The 17,813-nt window shown below is 43.9% G+C and overlaps 1 protein-coding gene across 3 annotated transcripts in view; it reads right to left on the reverse strand.

The window, feature by feature from the left end:
* Positions 1-17,813, reverse strand: part of EXD3 (exonuclease 3'-5' domain containing 3) — an 86,952-nt gene that overhangs the window by 50,809 nt on the left and 18,330 nt on the right. For 2 of the 3 annotated variants that reach the window (XM_067471909.1, XM_067471910.1), the window contains exons 3-10: positions 14,540-14,598; positions 13,219-13,386; positions 11,489-11,656; positions 6,861-6,914; positions 5,170-5,309; positions 3,221-3,312; positions 1,751-1,824; positions 1,615-1,653 (exon numbers count right to left, since the gene is read on the reverse strand). In XM_067471909.1, the coding sequence (XP_067328010.1) occupies positions 1,615-1,653; positions 1,751-1,824; positions 3,221-3,312; positions 5,170-5,309; positions 6,861-6,914; positions 11,489-11,656; positions 13,219-13,386; positions 14,540-14,598 (794 nt within the window). The remainder of the gene's footprint in view (positions 1-1,614; positions 1,654-1,750; positions 1,825-3,220; positions 3,313-5,169; positions 5,310-6,860; positions 6,915-11,488; positions 11,657-13,218; positions 13,387-14,539; positions 14,599-17,813) is intronic. The other variant, XM_067471911.1, reaches the window with a different exon arrangement.

Consider the following 17,813-nt stretch of genomic DNA (forward strand, 5'->3'; position numbering starts at 1 on the left):
AATGGGGGGGGGGGGCAGACACAATCTGATCCCTCCCCACAGATGGCCATCTATAGATGTGATATGATTGAGAGAGAAAGACAAAATAGGTAGGTAGGTAGGTAAGTAGATGCATATAATAGATTCCTAGAGTTGGAAGAGACCCCAAGGGCGCTCCAGTCCAATCCCCTTCTGCCAGGCAGGAAGACACAATCCGATCCCTCACGACAGATGGCCATCTATAGATATGATATGATTGAGAGAGAAAGAGGAGATAGGTAGGTAGGTAAGTAGATGCATCTAATAGATTCCCAGAGTTGGAAGAGACCCCAAGGGCCCTCCAGTCCAATCCCCTTCTGCCAGGCAGGAAGACACAATACGATCCCTCCCGACAGATGGCCATTTATATATGATTGAGAAAGAAAGAGGAGACAGGTAGGTAGATGAGTAGATGCATATAATAGATTCCTAAAGTTGGAAGAGACCCCAAGGGTCCTCCAGTCCAATCCCCTTCTGCCAGGCAGGAGGACACAAGCAAAGCCCTCCTGACAGATGGCCATATCCAGCCTTAGATATGCCTTGTATTTTATTCGTGTTGTATTTTGAAATGGTCATATGACTAGTCAAATAAATAATAATAACAATAATAATAATAATAATAATAATAAATAGATAGCCCTGTGTATATATATGTGTGTATGTAAACATAATATAACATAACATAACATAATATATCATAGGAATATAGAATTAGAGGGACCCACCAAGGGTTATCCAATGCATGCAAGGCAGGAAGGAAACATCCAAGCCCTCCCAACAGATGGTCATCCATCCATAGATTGATTATATACACACACACATATGCATTCACACACACATAGATACAAACACACACACATATACACATACATACCATATGTATGTGTGTGCGCGCACACACACACACACACATCAGTATATATGATATAAATATTGTAGACCTCGGAGTTCTAAAAACCATCCAGTCACACTCCATTCAGTCATATAGAAAGGCACCACCCAAGCCCTCCCGACAGATGGCCATCCAGCCATGATTGATTGATTGTAGATAGATATGATTGAGAGGGAGATATGATAGATGTATCATAGGATCTTAGAGGTGGAAGAGATCCCAAGGGGCCACCCTGTCGAACCTGCTTCCCCCAGGCAGGAGGGCACCATCCAAGCCCTCCCGACAGATGGCCATCCAGCCCATAGTGAAACACCTCTGGAAACCAAAGGAGATATATTTGAATGCAGGCAGTTTGGTTCTGGCTGTTGTGAAGTCTGTGGCGGAGGTGAAACCCAAGCGGGGAAACTCCCACCCGGTGCTGGCTCATTCCTAAGGCGGTGCTTCCTTTTCAAGCGGTGGCTGCGTTCATTCCTGTTCCAGGCCGGCAACTGTCCCACGCTCTGGGTTCCCAGGCCAAACGAGACGGAGAGAGGAAATCCTCTCAGGAGCAAAGAAAGGGCTTCCCGGGGATGAAGCACCGGCCCTTCGGGAAGCGCAAGGGAACTGTAGAATTGGAAGGGACCTCTAAAGGTCATCCAGCCCTTTAGAACGTGCTTTTGGGCCCCAGAAAAGGCGCAGTTTAGGCAACGTATTCAAAAACTCACCTGGACGTGGTCAGTCCAGTTCTCCTCCGTCATGGTTTTCTGGGAAAGGAAATGGGCAACGGAAGGTGGTTAAAGCCTCCTTCTGGACAATGAAATGACACACAGAGATACTGACAGGCGAGATCTTGCTACTGACCTCCACAAATCTCTTGTAGAGCAGGTACTTGAGGGTGCTCAGGTGCTTCTGGTTGACCACATTGGGACAAAGAGCTGGAAGAGGGGTTTGGATAGCAGGATATTAATAAGCAGATCTGTTGTTGTTTGTATCCTGCTTTTTTCTGTCTCAAAAAGAGAAACTCAAAGCGGCTTATGGTAAAACCAATACCGTACAGTTTAAAAATTTAATAAATATACAAACATCAAAACAATTAAATAGTGACGTATTATGATCTGGTTTGTGTTCAAGAACCAAGTGAGAAGGCCCTGGGCACCAGAATGGTGTTTCGTAAGGACCTCCCCTTTTAAATTGTTGTTGATGTTACTATTTATTATACATTTATTATAACTATATTATTATTTGCTTCCTGTTATTATTTAATAATAATATATTAATATTATTTGTATTCTATCATTTTATATACTGCATTTATTATTTGCATCCCACTATTATTAAATGTTATTATTGCTAGTATTATTATAAATTTTTTGATATTATTATTTACATCCCATTATTATTTAATAATATATTAATATTATTTGTAGTCTATTATTTTATATATTTGTTATTTGCATCCATTATTATTATTTATTATTGCTACTGTAATTATAAATCTATTAATACTATTATTATTTACATCCCATTATTCTTTAATAATATATTAATATTATTTGTATTCTTATTATTTTTATATATTGGTTATTTGCATCTATTATTATTAAATGTTATTATTGCTATTATTATTATAAATTTATTGATATTATTATTTACATCCCATTATTATTTAATAATATATTAATATTATTTGTAGTCTATTATTTTATATATTGGTTATTTGCATCCCATTATTTTTCTTAAATAATAATAAAAATATAATAAATGTATTAATATTATTACTGTTTGCATCCCATTCTTACTTAATACTACTAATAAATCAATATTATTTGTATCCTATTAATATATAATTGTTATTTGAATTCCATTATTATTCTTAAATAATAATATATTTATTACTATTATTCTTTGTATCCCATTATTATTACTATTAAATGATAATCATTGTTATTTGTATCCCATTATTATTATTATTATTATTATTATTATTATTATTTGTATCCCTTTTCCTCTAAAGAGGAGAGTCAAAGCGGCTCATTAAAATATAAGCATATACAAGCATTAAAACAGAATTAAATCTGAACAGTATTAAAAATAAACAGCTCACACTCTTTAAACCAATTGAAAGCAAGTCTCTAGTCGTCATGGGTTGAAAAACATAAAATAAAAGGGTAGGAGGAAGAAATCTCAATAATATGCATAGAAGTGGGGACTGCAAGTTGGGAAAGCTCTGTTGAGGCCTGGGAACTTCCTCGAATCTCTCTCTTTGCGAAGGGGGCAAACCAAGCTTGACCACAAGGCCTTCTATTGAAGCCACCACTGTCCTGGGCCTACCTGGGTCCAGCTGGAACTTGTCCAGCAACCGGAACATTGTCCTGTTTAGGAGCCGGTGGTTGACCTTCTCTGGCTTCAGGCTGGGAAACTCCCTGGAAGAACAGAAGATCCTCTTGATTGGTCAGAGCTGTTTCAGATGGGGTCTCCTTCTCTGGGGGAATTTTTGGCAGAGTCTGGATGGCCATCTGTCGGGGGGGCTTGAATGGTGCCTTCCTACCTGGCAGAAGGGGGGTTGGACCAGATGGCCCTTGAGGTGTCTTCCAGCTTTATATTCAATGATATATCATATAGATATATATCATATACATATACATATATTGAATGTTTGCTGTTTATATGTTGTGTTCCGCCCTGAGTCCCCTTCGGGGTGAGAAGGGTGGAATATAAATGCCACACACACACATACACACACACACATGCTGTCCCTTGACACATGTTCCTGTGGCCCAGTCTGTCTATATGTGTTTTGTGTGTGTAAATGTGTGTGTGTATATATTTGTGTATATATGTGTTTGCGTATATATATGTGGTTTTGTGCATGCGTTGCAATGTGAATTTTGTTTTTTGCTTTTTAAGTCTCTTCTGCTGTGTTTTTCAGTGTTTCAATGAGTGATGGTCACTTGTTGGCCTGATAGGTGTCTTATGTCCAAATTTGGTGTCAATTTGTCCAGTGGTTTTTGAGTTATGTTAATCCCACAAACAAACATTACAAATACATACATACACACACACACACACACACTAGCTATATCGCCACGCGTTGCTGTGACCAACCTTCCCTCCCTCCCTCTCCTTCTTTCCCCCTTCCTTCGCTCCCCTCTTTCCTTCCTTCCCTTTTCTTCTTTCCTTCTCTCCTTCCTTCTCTGCCTCTTTCTTTCCTTCCTTTTCCTTCCCTTTCTCTCCTTTCTTCCTTCTCTGCTGCTTTCCTTCCTTCCTTCACTTTTTGCTTCCATCCTTCCTTCTGTCTTTCCTTCCCTCTTTCCCTCCTTTCTTCCTTCTTTCCCTCCTTCCTTCGCTCCCTTTCCTTTCCTTTTTTCTTTCATTCTCTCCTTCCTTCCTTCTCTTTCTTTTCTTTCCTCTTTCTTTCCTTCCCCCTTTTTCTTTTCCTCTTTCTCTCTCCTTCTCTACATCTTTCCTTCCTTCCTTTGCTTTTTGCTTCCATCCTTCCTTCTGTCTTTCCTTCCTCCCTCTTTCTCTCTTTCTCTTCTTCCTTCGCTCCCTCTTTCCTTACTTTCCTTTTTTTCTTTCCTTCTCTTCTTCCTTCTTTCTCTACCCCTTTCTTTCCATCCCTTCTCTTTTCATCTTTCTCTCTTTTCTTCCTTCTCTACCTCTTTACTTCCTTCCTTTGCTCTTTGCTTCGATGCTTCTTTCTTTCTTTCTTTCTTTCTTTCTTTCTTTCTTTCCTTATTTCTTTCTCCCCTTCCGTCCCTCTCTCTTTGTTCTCTTTTTTTCTAAATCGTCATTTAGTTTTTCAGGGTTTTTAAGTCCTTTCCACTGTTTTTGGGGGTGGGGTGAGGTTATGAGTGATGGTCACTTGTTGGTCTGTTAGGGGTGTAGTGTCCATATTTCATGTCATTTCGTCCAGTGGTTTTTGAGTTCTGTTAATCCCACAAACGAACATTACATTTTTATTTATATAGTGTGTGTGTGTGTGTGTGCGCGCGCGCATAGATAGAGACAGACATCATATCTATGTAACTATCATCACTCTCTCCCTCTCAATCATAGCTATCATATCTATGCCCATCATGCTTGGATGGCATCTTCCTTAATGGCAGAAAGGGAATGGACTGGATGGCCTTTAGGGATCCCTTCCAATTCTAGGATTTTCTGAGATAAGTGATAGGAGGAGAAGCAGGGTGAGGCCAAAAGGACGGAAGGGCAAGAGTGGCTGTCTTCTGCACAGGGATCTCGCTACTGTTCAGCCCTGCAAGGGTGGGTATGCTCACCTGGTGACCTCTTTGACCTGGAAGTCAGGGGCGAACCACGTGTCCAGGAACCGGAGCAGCTGCTGCTGGAGGTCCGGGTGGTTCTCCACAAAGGCCTCCACCAGGTCCATCCGGTCCTGGAACAGCAGCGGGACACACATCTGCGCCAAGAGGAAGAGGATTGTCGCTTTCGCAAGCGCTGGATTGAACGACTGGCGTAGGTGGAAACCACCCCTAGGACCCTTCCAATCAGCCCAATTCATCATAAACATGCAGAATGAGGGAACAGAAACCCCACAGATAGGTTGACAGCTCTCTAAAGGTAAAGGTTTCCCCTTGACATTAAGTCTAGTCGTGTCCAACGCTGGGGTTTGGTGCTCAACCCCATTTTTAAGCCGAAGAGCCAGTGTTGTCCATAGACGCCTCCAAGGCCACGTGGCCACTAGCATAACTGCATGGAGCATCGCTAACTTCCCACTGGAGTACCTATTGATCTACTCACATTTCTATGTTTTGAACTGCTAGGTTGACAGAAGCTGGGCCTAACAGCAGGAGCTCACACCACTCCCCGGATTCAAACCGCCAACCTTTCAGTCAGCAGGTTCAGCAGCTCAGTGGTTTAACCCGCTGTGCCATCGGGACCCTCAAAACATGGTTGTAAATATCAACAACAACAACAACATATGGCAAGACTGTTGAACCTCCAAAGAATGGTTGCATGTAATAATCATAATCATACTCATAATAGTATGGCTAGGCTATTTTAACCCCATAGAGAGGTTGGAAGCCCCCAAACCATGGTTGTAAATAATAATAATAATAATAATAATAATAATAATAAGGCAAGGATGTTGCAACCCCATAGAAAGGTTGGCAGCCCCCAAACCATGGTTGTAAATAAGAAGGAGGAGGAGGAGGAGGAGGAGGAGGAGGAGGAGGAGGAGGAGGCAAGGCTGTTGTAACCCCATAAAGAGGTTGGTAGCCCCATATTATGGTTGTAATAATAATAATAATAATAATAATAAGGCAAGGCTGTTGTAACCCCATAGAGAGGTTGGCAGCCCCCAAACTATGGTTGTAATAATAATAACAACAACAACAACAACAACAACAACAACAACAAGTATCTGCAGGCATTATTCGCTGAGCAAAGACTCTGGCACAAGCCAATCAAGGTGGTCCAAGTGATCGGCACACTGGGTGCAGTGCCTCAAGACCTTGGCCTGCACTTAAACACAATCGGCGCTGACAAAATTACCATCTGCCAGCTACAGAAGGCCACTTTACTGGGATCTGCACACATTATTCGCCGATACATCAGCCAGTCCTAGACACTTGGGAAGTGTCCGACGTGTGATCCAATACAACAGCCAGCAAAGTGATCTTGTCTGCTGCGGACTCATCTTGTAGTGTTTCAAATAATAATAATAATAATAAAAAACAACAATAAAATTATTATTATTATTATTGAAGTGTCCGACATGTGATCCAATTCAACAACCAGCAGAGTGTCTGCTGTGGAGTAATCTTGTTGTGTTTCAAATAATAATAATAATAATAATAATAATAATAATAATAATAATAATAATATCCTCAGATTTGTCTGAATGGGATTATTATTTTATGAATGACGGCTGGATGTACATAAAAAGCCTGGCAGAATGGAGGGCAGGAGAGTCATGGGCATCATGGGCATGGTGGTGAGGACTCACCTTCTCCAGCTCCAGGTCCGGCTGCAGCTTGAGTTTTATGCCTAAAACGGCTGCCTAGAAGACCAAGGGGAGTTGGGGGAAGGAGGGGAGACAGAGCTTTTAATGGAAACTTCATGCTTTTGAAAAAGAAATGTTTCTCCATGACTTTGTTTGAAGGCCACAAAACAGAGGAGACAGGTAGCCACCTTTCAGGAGCGTATTAGTTGCAGAATGGGGTTGAACTAGATGACCCTTGGGTCCTATGTTTTAAAGGGGATTTCTAAAGGCCAAACGCTGTCCCGGTTTGTCACAGGCCCAGCATATAACGTGTGCCTCTCCATGCGATGCCGCTCATTTGTCTTCCCCAAAGGATGGCTGTGACCTTTGGAGGAGCCTAAAAATACCAGGGGGAAAGGGGAAGGGGGCCTGGGGAGGAAGAGGGCCAAGCCATTCCCATGCAACTATTTTGATCGTCCTGGAAAAGGGCGCTCCGTCGGGGCAGGGAAGGCAAGGCGGCACCGCCGTCCCCCAAGCGGTTCCCTTGCGGTTATTTTTACACCCGCTTGGGAACGCTGGGAGCGGCAAATGGGAAGGCTGGGAAGAAAGGGGCTGACGGAGAAAGGCCCCCAGGGGACCGCTCCCGGATCAGGACCCCAGCCCCATTCCTCCCCGTCCGTCCCCAGGGCCAGCCAGGGCCGCCTTCCCATGCCCTGAATGCCGCTCGGCTTCCAGGCTCATGGGAATCGCAATCCAAAGCGGGTGGGTCAGGGGTCTCGGGCTCCACATCTCCTCAAAGCGGAGCCAACCTGGACCCCCTTTTGACCCAGGAAGGAGGACAGGATCCTTGAGTTGGAAGGGACCCCCAAGGGCCATCCAGTCTGACCTCATAAATGAAGACACAATGAAGGAATCAATGAATGAATGAATCAAGCATCATAGACTCATTAAAGTGGAAGAAAGACACAATCCAATCCCTCCCAACAGACAGACATCCAGCCATAGACAGAGAGCCAGAGATGTGATATGACTAAGAGAAAAACATGAGACTCCCAGGATTCCTTTCTGCCAGGCAGGAAGACGCAATCTGATCCCTCCCAACAGATAGCCACCCAGCCATAGACAGATAGAGATGTGTTCTGACTGAGAGAGAAACATGAGAGATAAATGGATGTGTATTATAGATTTCTAGAGCTGGAAGTGACCATAAGGGCCCTTGAGTTCAATCCCTTTCTGCCAGGCAGGAAGACACAATCCGATCTCTCCCAACAGACAGCCATCCAGCCATAGATAGAGAAATGTTAAGAGTCAGTGGGCCAAAGCTAGTGTTGTCCTGAGGAGAATTAGTAGGCCGAAGCCTGTTAGAGTCAGTGGGCCAAAGCTAGTGTTGTCCTGAGGAGAATGAGTAGGCTGAAGCCTGTTAGAGTCAGCGGGCTGAAGCCTGTTAGAGTCAGTGGGCCAAAGCTCGTGTCGTCCTGAGGAGAGTGAGTAGGCCGAAGCTTGTTAGAGTCAGTGGGCCAAAGCTCGTGTCGTCCTGAGGAGTATGAGTAGGCCGAAGCCTGTTAAAGTCAGCGGGCCAAAGCTCGTGTTGTCCTGAGGAGAGTGAGTAGGCCGAAGCCTGTTAAGAGTCAGTGGGCCAAAGCTAGTGTTGTCCTGAGGAAAATGAGTAGGCCAAAGCCTGTTAGAGTCAGCAGGCTGAAGCCTGTTAGAGTCAGTGGGTCAAAGCTAGTGTTGTCCTGAGGAGAGTGAGTAGGCTGAAGCCTGTTAGAGTCAGTGGGCCAAAGCTCGTGTCGTCCTGAGGAGTATGAGTAGGCCGAAGCCTGTTAAAGTCAGCGGGCCAAAGCTCGTGTTGTCCTGAGGAGAGTGAGTAGGCCGAAGCCTGTTAAGAGTCAGTGGGCCAAAGCTAGTGTTGTCCTGAGGAGTGTGAGGTAAACCTTTGTGTGAGAGAAGCTCCAGTGTGTGAAGGCTGCTGCATGTAAAGCTACTATGTATTTGTTTACTTGTGTTATGGAAACCTTGTTACTGTAAATAGTGCAACTATATTATTTTTACAACAAAGAAAAGCCTGCTATGGAGGAAATAACATTGGTCTGTGTGTTTTTTGTTCTTTTATCACTTTGGGCTACTGATGCTGGGTGATGCTACTGCTAATAAGTTACTCTGCTGTGCATTTATGGGGAGGGTCTTTTGTTAATAAGCCCACTCGCCCAACATCCTGGGGAGGAGAGAACCTTGGCCAGGCCTTTCATACTTGAGTGCCTGAAAGGAGAGCCATCTTTGCCTCAAAAAAGCCTCCCATGACACCCCCCCCCCCCGCCCAGGGGTCACTGCAAGCCAAGAGGCAACTTGGGGTCAAACCCTTTACTTCTCAAGATAAGGCCAGGGAAGAGCCTTTGAAGCCCAGGAGATGGGGGAAACCCCAAAGACAGTCCCTGAAAGCAAAAGATGTTGTTTTTCGGGTTACCTTTCTAAGTGCTTTCTCTCTCTTTTAAGATGTAAATAAACAGACTGAATGGACAATGAAGGGCATTCATGCCCCCCCCCCCCCCAAACGAAAAGACGTGAAAGATGGTGGCCCCGCGGAGAAAGAAGTCACCGGAGCCCCGCTAATGGGAGCTGACAGTGGCCTTTTGGGGGCCCCACCCCGACTGCCCCACCAGACAAGAGCCCCCTTTGTCTGCCCCCTTCGAGGAGGGGCCAGAGCTCCTTTCAAAGGCTGGAGCGAAACCCAAGGCGGGGATGAAACACAACCCGGCAAGGCCCCCCCCCCCCCCCCCCGCTTCTCCCCCTCCAGGCCCATTCAGGCCCTTCAATCCCAGCATTGTCTCAACGGGGGAGAAAGGAATGAGAAGAAAACGGGGACACAGCAGCGGAAGGGGCGGCCATCTTGTGTCCCCCCGTCCCCCCGTCCCCGCCTCTGCAGATCACCATTGCGGGATCAGGGAGGGTTTAGACCAGGCATGGGCAAATTCTGGGGCCCAACTTTGCCCACACCTCATTGAGACACAAAGGAGTCCCATATGCAAACAGATACAAGGGCAACAGCAGGGAGCGAGAGCCACGTTTCACTACCTGATGAGGGGGCAACCTTTGTTTCCTGCTGCTCTGAAAACAAGGATCTAATGTAGCCCTAGGTTCAAAGCAGTTCCACCTAAACATTAGGAAGTAAACACTGGATAGCAGACTGTTTGTAGCTGCCTCCTCTAGAGGTTTTTAAGCAGGGGTTGGATGGCCATCTGTCGGAAGGGTTTGACTGGTGCCTGGCAGAAGGGAGTTGGACTGGAGCTCTTCCAGCACTAGAATTCTATGATTTATCTATCCATCTATCCATCCAACCATCCATCCAATTGTATATAGTCTGTTGGCTTCCTCCTTCCCTCTCAGTTGTCATGGGGCCAGGGCTCACCCTCCACTCTAATCTATCCATCCATCCATCCCTTTAGGGCATCTGTCGGGAGACTTTGGATGGTGCCTGGCAGAAGGCAGTTGGACTGGATGGCTTCTTGGGGTCTTTTCCAACTCTAGAAGTCTATGATCTATCTATCTGTCTGTCTGTCACATATTTATAATCTCTATTCGTCTGTCTTTCCATCCATCTATCATCTCTCTCTCATTGATCATCTGTCTATCTATCCATCCATTCATCCATCCATGCATATCTTTAGCTAGTTGGGCATCTGTCGGGAAGGTTGGACTGGTGCCTGGCAGAAGGGAGTTGGACTGGATGACCCCTTGGGGTCTCTTCCAACTCTAGAATTCTTTCATCTCTCAGTCTATCTATCCATCCATCCATCCACCATGCATATCTTTTGCTGGATGGCCATCTGTCAGGAGGGTTTGGATGGTGCCTGCAGAAGGCAGTAGGACTGGATGGCCCCTTGGGGCCTCTTCCAACTAGGATTCTATGATCTATATATCAATCCATCCATTCACATATTTGGCTGGATGGTCATCTGCTGGGAGGGTTTGGATAGCGTCTTCCTCTAAATATAAACACACATGCATACATCTGTATGTCAGGAGGGCTTTGCTCTTATCTTCCTTTGTGACAGAAGGGCATTAGACTGGATGGCCCTTGGAGGTCTCTTCCAACTCTCGGATTGTATCATCTATCTATCTATCTATCTATCTATCTATCTATCTATCTATCTATCCATCCATACATACCTTTGGCTGGATGGCCATGTGTCGGGAGGGCTTGGATGATGTCTTACTCTAATATTTACACACACACACACACACATATATATGCCATATTCATATCTAGAGTATAGTAGTAGGATATATCTGTCATAATATATATGATGTATTGTATGTATATATATCATATCTATCTTTAACCAGATGGCTATCTGTTAGGTGTGTGAGGTTTGGGGCAGAAGTTGGAAGGACATCTTTGCTTCCAAATTGCTCCCTTTTGACTCCCAACAAGACTGAAAGGGAGGGAAGGATGGAGGCATTTTCTGCAGAGAGTTCCCCATTGAGGCTCCATCTCTGCCTCTGTGAGTCCGGAGAAGCCCAGGCCTTAAGAATGGCATCTGGGAGGGAGCAAGGCTGCCTCCAAGTGGCCACAGGGGCACATGACCTCCACCTGTCAGAAATGAAGAGGGGCTTTGCTTTCCTGGGGGAAGCCAGGGATGGGGTGGACCCACCTCCTTGAACTTGTCCTTGTAGTAAAGATGGTTGACTTGGCCCAGCAAGAAGTTCCGGTCGGCAGCGTGGAGCTCATAGATGCCTATCAGGGGGTCCAGCAGGTTTCCCTGGCACTGGGCCAGGAGGGGGAAGAGGCGGGCCTGCAGCTTCCTCAGCTTCAAGCCAGACTGAAGAGGAAGGGAAGAAGGAAGGGAAGAAGGAAGTTAGTTCATAGCTCCGTCTGCAGCAGCCGGGCTCAACGTGAAACGATGTCATAGCTTAGTAGTCCTCAGTCTGAGAGAGGTCTCTGTGGGAGAAGGGTCTCAATGTGTTAGTAGGCCTCAGTATGAGAAGGACTCAGCATTAGTTCGCCTCAGTGTATGAGAGGTGTAAGTCTGAGAGAACCTTCAGTGTGAGAAGGCCTCCGTGGGAGAAAGACCTCAGTGTTAGTAGGCCTCAGTATGAGAAGGCCTCAGTCAGGGCCGTAGCCAGAAAAAAAATTCGGGGAGGGTTGAAAATTTGGGGGGGGGGGGCGCAGTTTTGAAAATTTTGGGGGGGGGGGGTTGAAACCTGCCTCTTAGAATCATAGAATCATAGAATCAAAGAGTTGGAAGAGACCTCATGGGCCATCCAGTCCAACCCCCTGCCAAGAAGCAGGAATATTGCATTCAAATCACCCCTGACGGATGGACACACTGAAGCAAAGAGCACAGCAGAGGGCAGAGCAGCCTTCAGCTCTCTGCCTCCTGTCCACCACCTCCACCAAGTCTGGCCTCCTTAATGAGAGCATTCAACACCCCCCCCCCCCAACTTGATTGCTTCGCTACATCGGCTAGTGCTGCAAGCAATGACAGTGTGAATAAATTGTCAATATTGGCTTGAAATAGTGCTTGCAGTTCTGGAAGGACTCATAAACTTAGCATGGGGATTTGGTTAACCAGTTAAAATTCATGAGTAAACCAGCTTTATTTTTTTTAACCTGAAAAATTTCGGGGGGAGGGGGTGGTTGAACCCCTAAACCCACCCCCCCTCGCTACAGGCCTGGCCTCAGTGTATGAGAGGCATCAGTCTGAGAGAGCCCTCAGTGTGAGAAGGCCTCAGTGGAAGAAAGGCCTCAGTGTTAGTAGGCCTCAGTATTAGTTCACCACAGTGTATGAGAGGCATCAGTCTGAGAGAGCCCTCAGTGTGAGAAGGCCTCAGTGGGAGAAAGGCCTCAGTGTGAGGTAGGTCTCAGTGTTAGTAGGCCTGGTGTGAGAAGCTTCAGTGAGAGAAGCACCAGGTTGAAGGTCATCATGTGTGAAGGCTGCGGTGTGTAAAAAGCTCCTATGTGAAGCTCCTGTGTAACTTCGGTGTGAGAAGAGGTTCTGTGAGCGCAAAGCTGATTATCTACATGAGAAAGAAGTAAAGTGTGGAAGCAAAGAAGGAAGAATAAAGAACTTTGTTCATATAAACCTTGTCATTGTAAATAGTGCAACCATATTATTTTGCTATAAAGAAAAGCCTCCTACGGAAGAGGTAACATTGGTCTGTATGTTTTTTGTTCTTTTTATCACTTTGGGCTACTGGTGCTGGGTCAGTCTGCTGCTAATAAGTTACTCTGTTGTGCATTTATGAGGTCTTTTGTTAATAAGCCCACTCACCCAACAGAGACTTCATTGTACTCCATTGTACTCCAAAACCTAGAGATGGAAGGGGCACCCAAGGACCATCTAGTCCAATCCCCCCCCCCACCCCCGAGCCCTCTCCTCACCGGCTGTCCTTCCGGGTTCTTCATGAGCCACTCCTGCAGACCTTTGACCAGGAAGGTGCCCAGGCTTCGCCCCTTGCACCTCCATCCGCTGCAGGTTTCCAGCACCTCCAGCAGCCAGGTCCAGGGGTCCTCCAGGGCTGAGAAGCCCGCTTCCATCTCCTGCTTCAGCTACGGAAACACAGAGAAGGGAAGGGGCTTCATTGCAGGATGGGGCACTACATTCCCAGGAGGTCTAAGGGGAAGCCATGCTGGGCGGTTGCCCTGAGATCATTAGACAGAGAGCTGGAAAGAAAAGTTTCCATAATATGTGTATGTGTGTGTATATATAATATAATATAATATAATATAATATAATATAATATAATATAATATAATATAATATACAAAAATAAATTTATAAAATAAACAGATAAAATTCAAACAAATGAAACTAAAATAAATGCTATAAAATAAAATAAAATAAAATACTGCATATAAATAAAACAATAAACACAATAAATAAAATAAGAAATACAATAAGAAATAAATTAGATGAAATTAAATTACGTCAAATCGATGCCCCCTTCTACACTATCATATAATCCAGATTTGTCAAGCAGATAATTCACATGATCTGCTTTGAACTGGATTATATGAGTCTACACTGCCATATAATGCAGTTCAAAGCAGATAATCTGTGTTTTATAGGGCAGCCTATATGTAACCATAAAGGGGGTCTTCAATTGGACTTTGAGCATATGACATATGTACTGAATATTAAATATTTACCAATATTCACTGATATTAAATATTTACTAATGTTCTTTTTTCTCAGCCATATTGCTTTGATGTTGTGTGTGTTGATGTTGTGTGTGTTTTTATTTTATTTTATCTGATGCTTTTAATCGGTTGTGTTTTACTTGTAATTTTGGGCTTGTCCCTTGTAAGCTATCCCAAGTCCCCTAGGGGAGATGTTTGGTAGGATATAAAAATAAAATTATTATTATTATTATTATTATTATTATTATTATTATTATACTATATTTATAGTAGTAAATATAGTATAATATATATAAAATAAATAATAATATATAATAATAATAATAATAATAATAATAATAATAATAATAATAATAAAGTAAATGTAATAGTGATATTAGAGGGGGGGGGGGAGAGTGTGTAAATGTAATAGTAAACACTAAATTACATTTACTTAGGGTGTGGATGTACCCCAAGCAAATACAGTTATAATTTGTGATGTTCCTTATTCTCTGCCACATCTATTCCAAGTTGTGTTTGCGTCTCTCTTATTCTCTCCTTTCCCTTGCAGTCCTGGCCTCACCTTCTCCATGTTTCGCGTTTCCCAGAGAGACTGAAGGCTTTGTAGCAAGGGCTTCGGCTCTGGAAAGGAAGAAGGGGGAGATTCAGCAAAGGAGGAAAAGCCAACGGCAGGAAAAGAGATTCCCTCTCAACCTTAGGAATAACTTCCTCACAATCAAGAGCTATTCAAGTGTGAAATGTGTGGGTTGGAGTCTCCTTCTCTGGAGGTCTTTAAGTAGATGCTGGATGGGCATCTTTTCAGAGGGCTTGGATTGTATCTTTGTGGCAGAAGGGGGTTGGACTGGATAGCCTTTGGAGTTCCCTTTTGACTCTAGAATTAGATATAACCTAAAATAAATATATATATTATATACATATATCTATCTATCATCTCTCTTTATGTGTCTCATATCTATGGCCATCTACCTATGGCTGAGCATCTGCCAGGATGGTTTTGTTTGTGTCCTCCTTTGTGACAGAAAGAGGTTGGACTGGATGGCCCTTTGAGGTCTCCTCCAATTCTAGTATTATATATGTATCATACACATATCTCTATCTTAATCATATCTATTCAATTGTATTTTATTACGTGAATTTTAATCTGCATCATCATTATTATCTCACACATACATACACATACGCATATCTATTATATCTATGGCCATCTAGCTATGTCTGCTGTCCATCTGCCAGGAGGGCTTTGATTGTGTCTTCATGTCAGAAAGGGGTTGGACTGGATGTCTCTTTGGGGTCCCTTCCAAGCCTACAATTATCTATCTATCCTATACATACATCTATCTCAGTCATATCTCTCTATTATCTCTAATATATCTATGGTCATCTATCGGTGGCTGGATGGGTATCTGTTGGGAATGTTTTGTGGCAAAAGGGGGCTGGACTGCATGACCCTTGGGGTCTCTTGCAACTTTAGGATTTTAAATCAATTGTTCATATATATACATTTGTGTGTGTGTGTATCATAGTTGTAACTCTATTATATCTACATCTGGATGGTCATCTGCCAGGTGGGCTCTGATTGTGTCTTTGTATCAGAAAGGGGTTGGACTGGATGGCCCTTTGGGGTCCTTTCCAGGGCTAGAATTATATATTTATCCTATACTTACATCTATCCCAGTCATATCTATCTATTATCTCATATCTATGGTCATCTATCAGTGGCTGGATGGGCATCTGTTGGGAATGTTTTGTGGCAAAAGGGGGCTGGACTGCATGACCCTTGGGGTGTCTTATAACTCTGGGATTTTATATCAGTCGTTCATATATATACATTTATATGTATGTGTATGTGTTATTTAACTGTTGTCTATCAAATCTATGTCTAGATGGGCATCTACTAGGAGGGCTTTGATTGTGTCTTCCTTTGTAGCAGAAAGAGTTTGGACTGGATGGCCCCTGGGGTCCCTTCAGACTCTAGGATTCTTGGAGGAAGGCTCAGGAGAGGATCCGATGCTTCATACCCCTGGGCCTTGGGCTTGATCCGTTGCCCTCCCGCTCTTCCGAAAGGAGAGCCCACCCCACAGGGAGGGCGTCCTGCCTGGCAGCCTCTTGTGTTCTTCGGGGAACACCCTCCCTGCTGATCTGGCCCCTTCCAAGAAAGGCACATCCTGTTTTTCTCATGTCAACAGAGCAGCAGGAAATCCAGGCCCGGGCGAGTCGGAAGGGCCCAAAGGGCAAGAGAGGGATGGCCCTGTGCAGAATCAAGCACTTGCCCAGGCCAAGTCCTTCCTGGAGCTTCCTTCTCTGAAGGCTTTGAAACAGATGCTGGATGGCCATCTGTCTGGAGGGTTTGGTTTGCACGTTCCTGCATCTTGCCAGAAGGGGGTTGGACTGGATGGCTTCCTACTCTAGGATTCTATAATAATAATAATAATAATAATAATAATAATAATAATAATAATAATTGATTATGATGATGATAGAGTCCCCTTCTCAGGAGTTTTCAAGCAGAGGCAGATGTCCATCTGTTGGGAGGGTTTTGATTGTGTTTTTCCTGCCTGGCAAAATGGGGTTGATTCTAGGATTCTATGGGCAAGAGGGGGAAAGATATTCTCCGAAAGGAACCTATCTAGTGGGCCTTAGGCTTCTAGAATTCTAGATCGGGAAAAGACCCTAAGGGTCATCCAGACCAACCTCATTCTGCCAGGCAAGGGAATGCCACGCAAGCACTCCCAGCAGATGGCCAGCCAGCCTGTTGCACTTCAGGCCTGGAAACACCTATAACCACAGCATCATACAAGAGTCCAGAACATAAGCAAGCAATTTATTGTAAGAAAAACAAACAAACACACATAAAAAGTATAGGGAAAAAATCAGAAATAAAAAAGAGGTATGGTCCAAAAAAGATTTATCAATAGGAGAATTGAAACAAGAACCAAGGGGACTCAGACCTAGCTTCTCACTTGAACGCTACGTTGCCTGAACTAATCCTTAGTTCAGTGGTTCTCAATCTGTGGGTCCCCAGATCTTTTGGCTTTCAACTCCCAGAAATCCTAACAGATGGTAAACTGGCTGGGATTTCTTGGAGTTGTAGGCCAAAACACCTGGGGACCCACAGGTTGAGAACCACTACCTTAGGTAAACAACCTATTAAACAGACACCCATGAAAGCATTCCGTTTCCCATTAACTTTCCCATGTAGACCTACGATGCCTATTTTCTGCTAAACAAAGACTTTTGTTGATCTCCGTAGCTCCAGTTGTTAGTAAAATAATATAGTTGCACTATTTGCAATAACAAGGTTTCCACAACACAAATAAAGTCCATTATATTTCCTTCTTTGCTTCCATGCTGGGCTCCTTCCTCACGCAGATAAACAGCTTCGCTTTCACAGAGCCTCCTCTCACAATGAACTTATACTGGAGTTTCACACAGTAGCTTTTTACACACATCAGCCTTTACACTGGAGCTTTACACATGAGGCTTCTCTCATACCAGGCCTTCTCATATCAGGCCTTCTCATATTATAATTATATATGTACATTACATGTAATATTACTAATAATATTACAATATAATGGTATAGTGCAATATAGTAATATATAATACTGATATTGTACTATGCTAATAATATAATATATTGTATGAAAATATATATTGTAAGCTGCTCTGAGTCCCCTTCGGGGTGAGAAGGGCAGCATATAAATGCCGTAAATAAATAAATACATACATAATATTGTGAGGCCTACCTCACAGAGAAGCCTCCCCACACAGAGAGAGGTAAACTAACACTAACAAATTTCGGCCTACTCAATCTCCCCAGGGTGACACTAGCTTTG

This window comes from Anolis sagrei, chromosome 11, assembly GCF_037176765.1.
Source record: "Anolis sagrei isolate rAnoSag1 chromosome 11, rAnoSag1.mat, whole genome shotgun sequence".
Classification (NCBI taxonomy): domain Eukaryota; kingdom Metazoa; phylum Chordata; class Lepidosauria; order Squamata; family Dactyloidae; genus Anolis; species Anolis sagrei.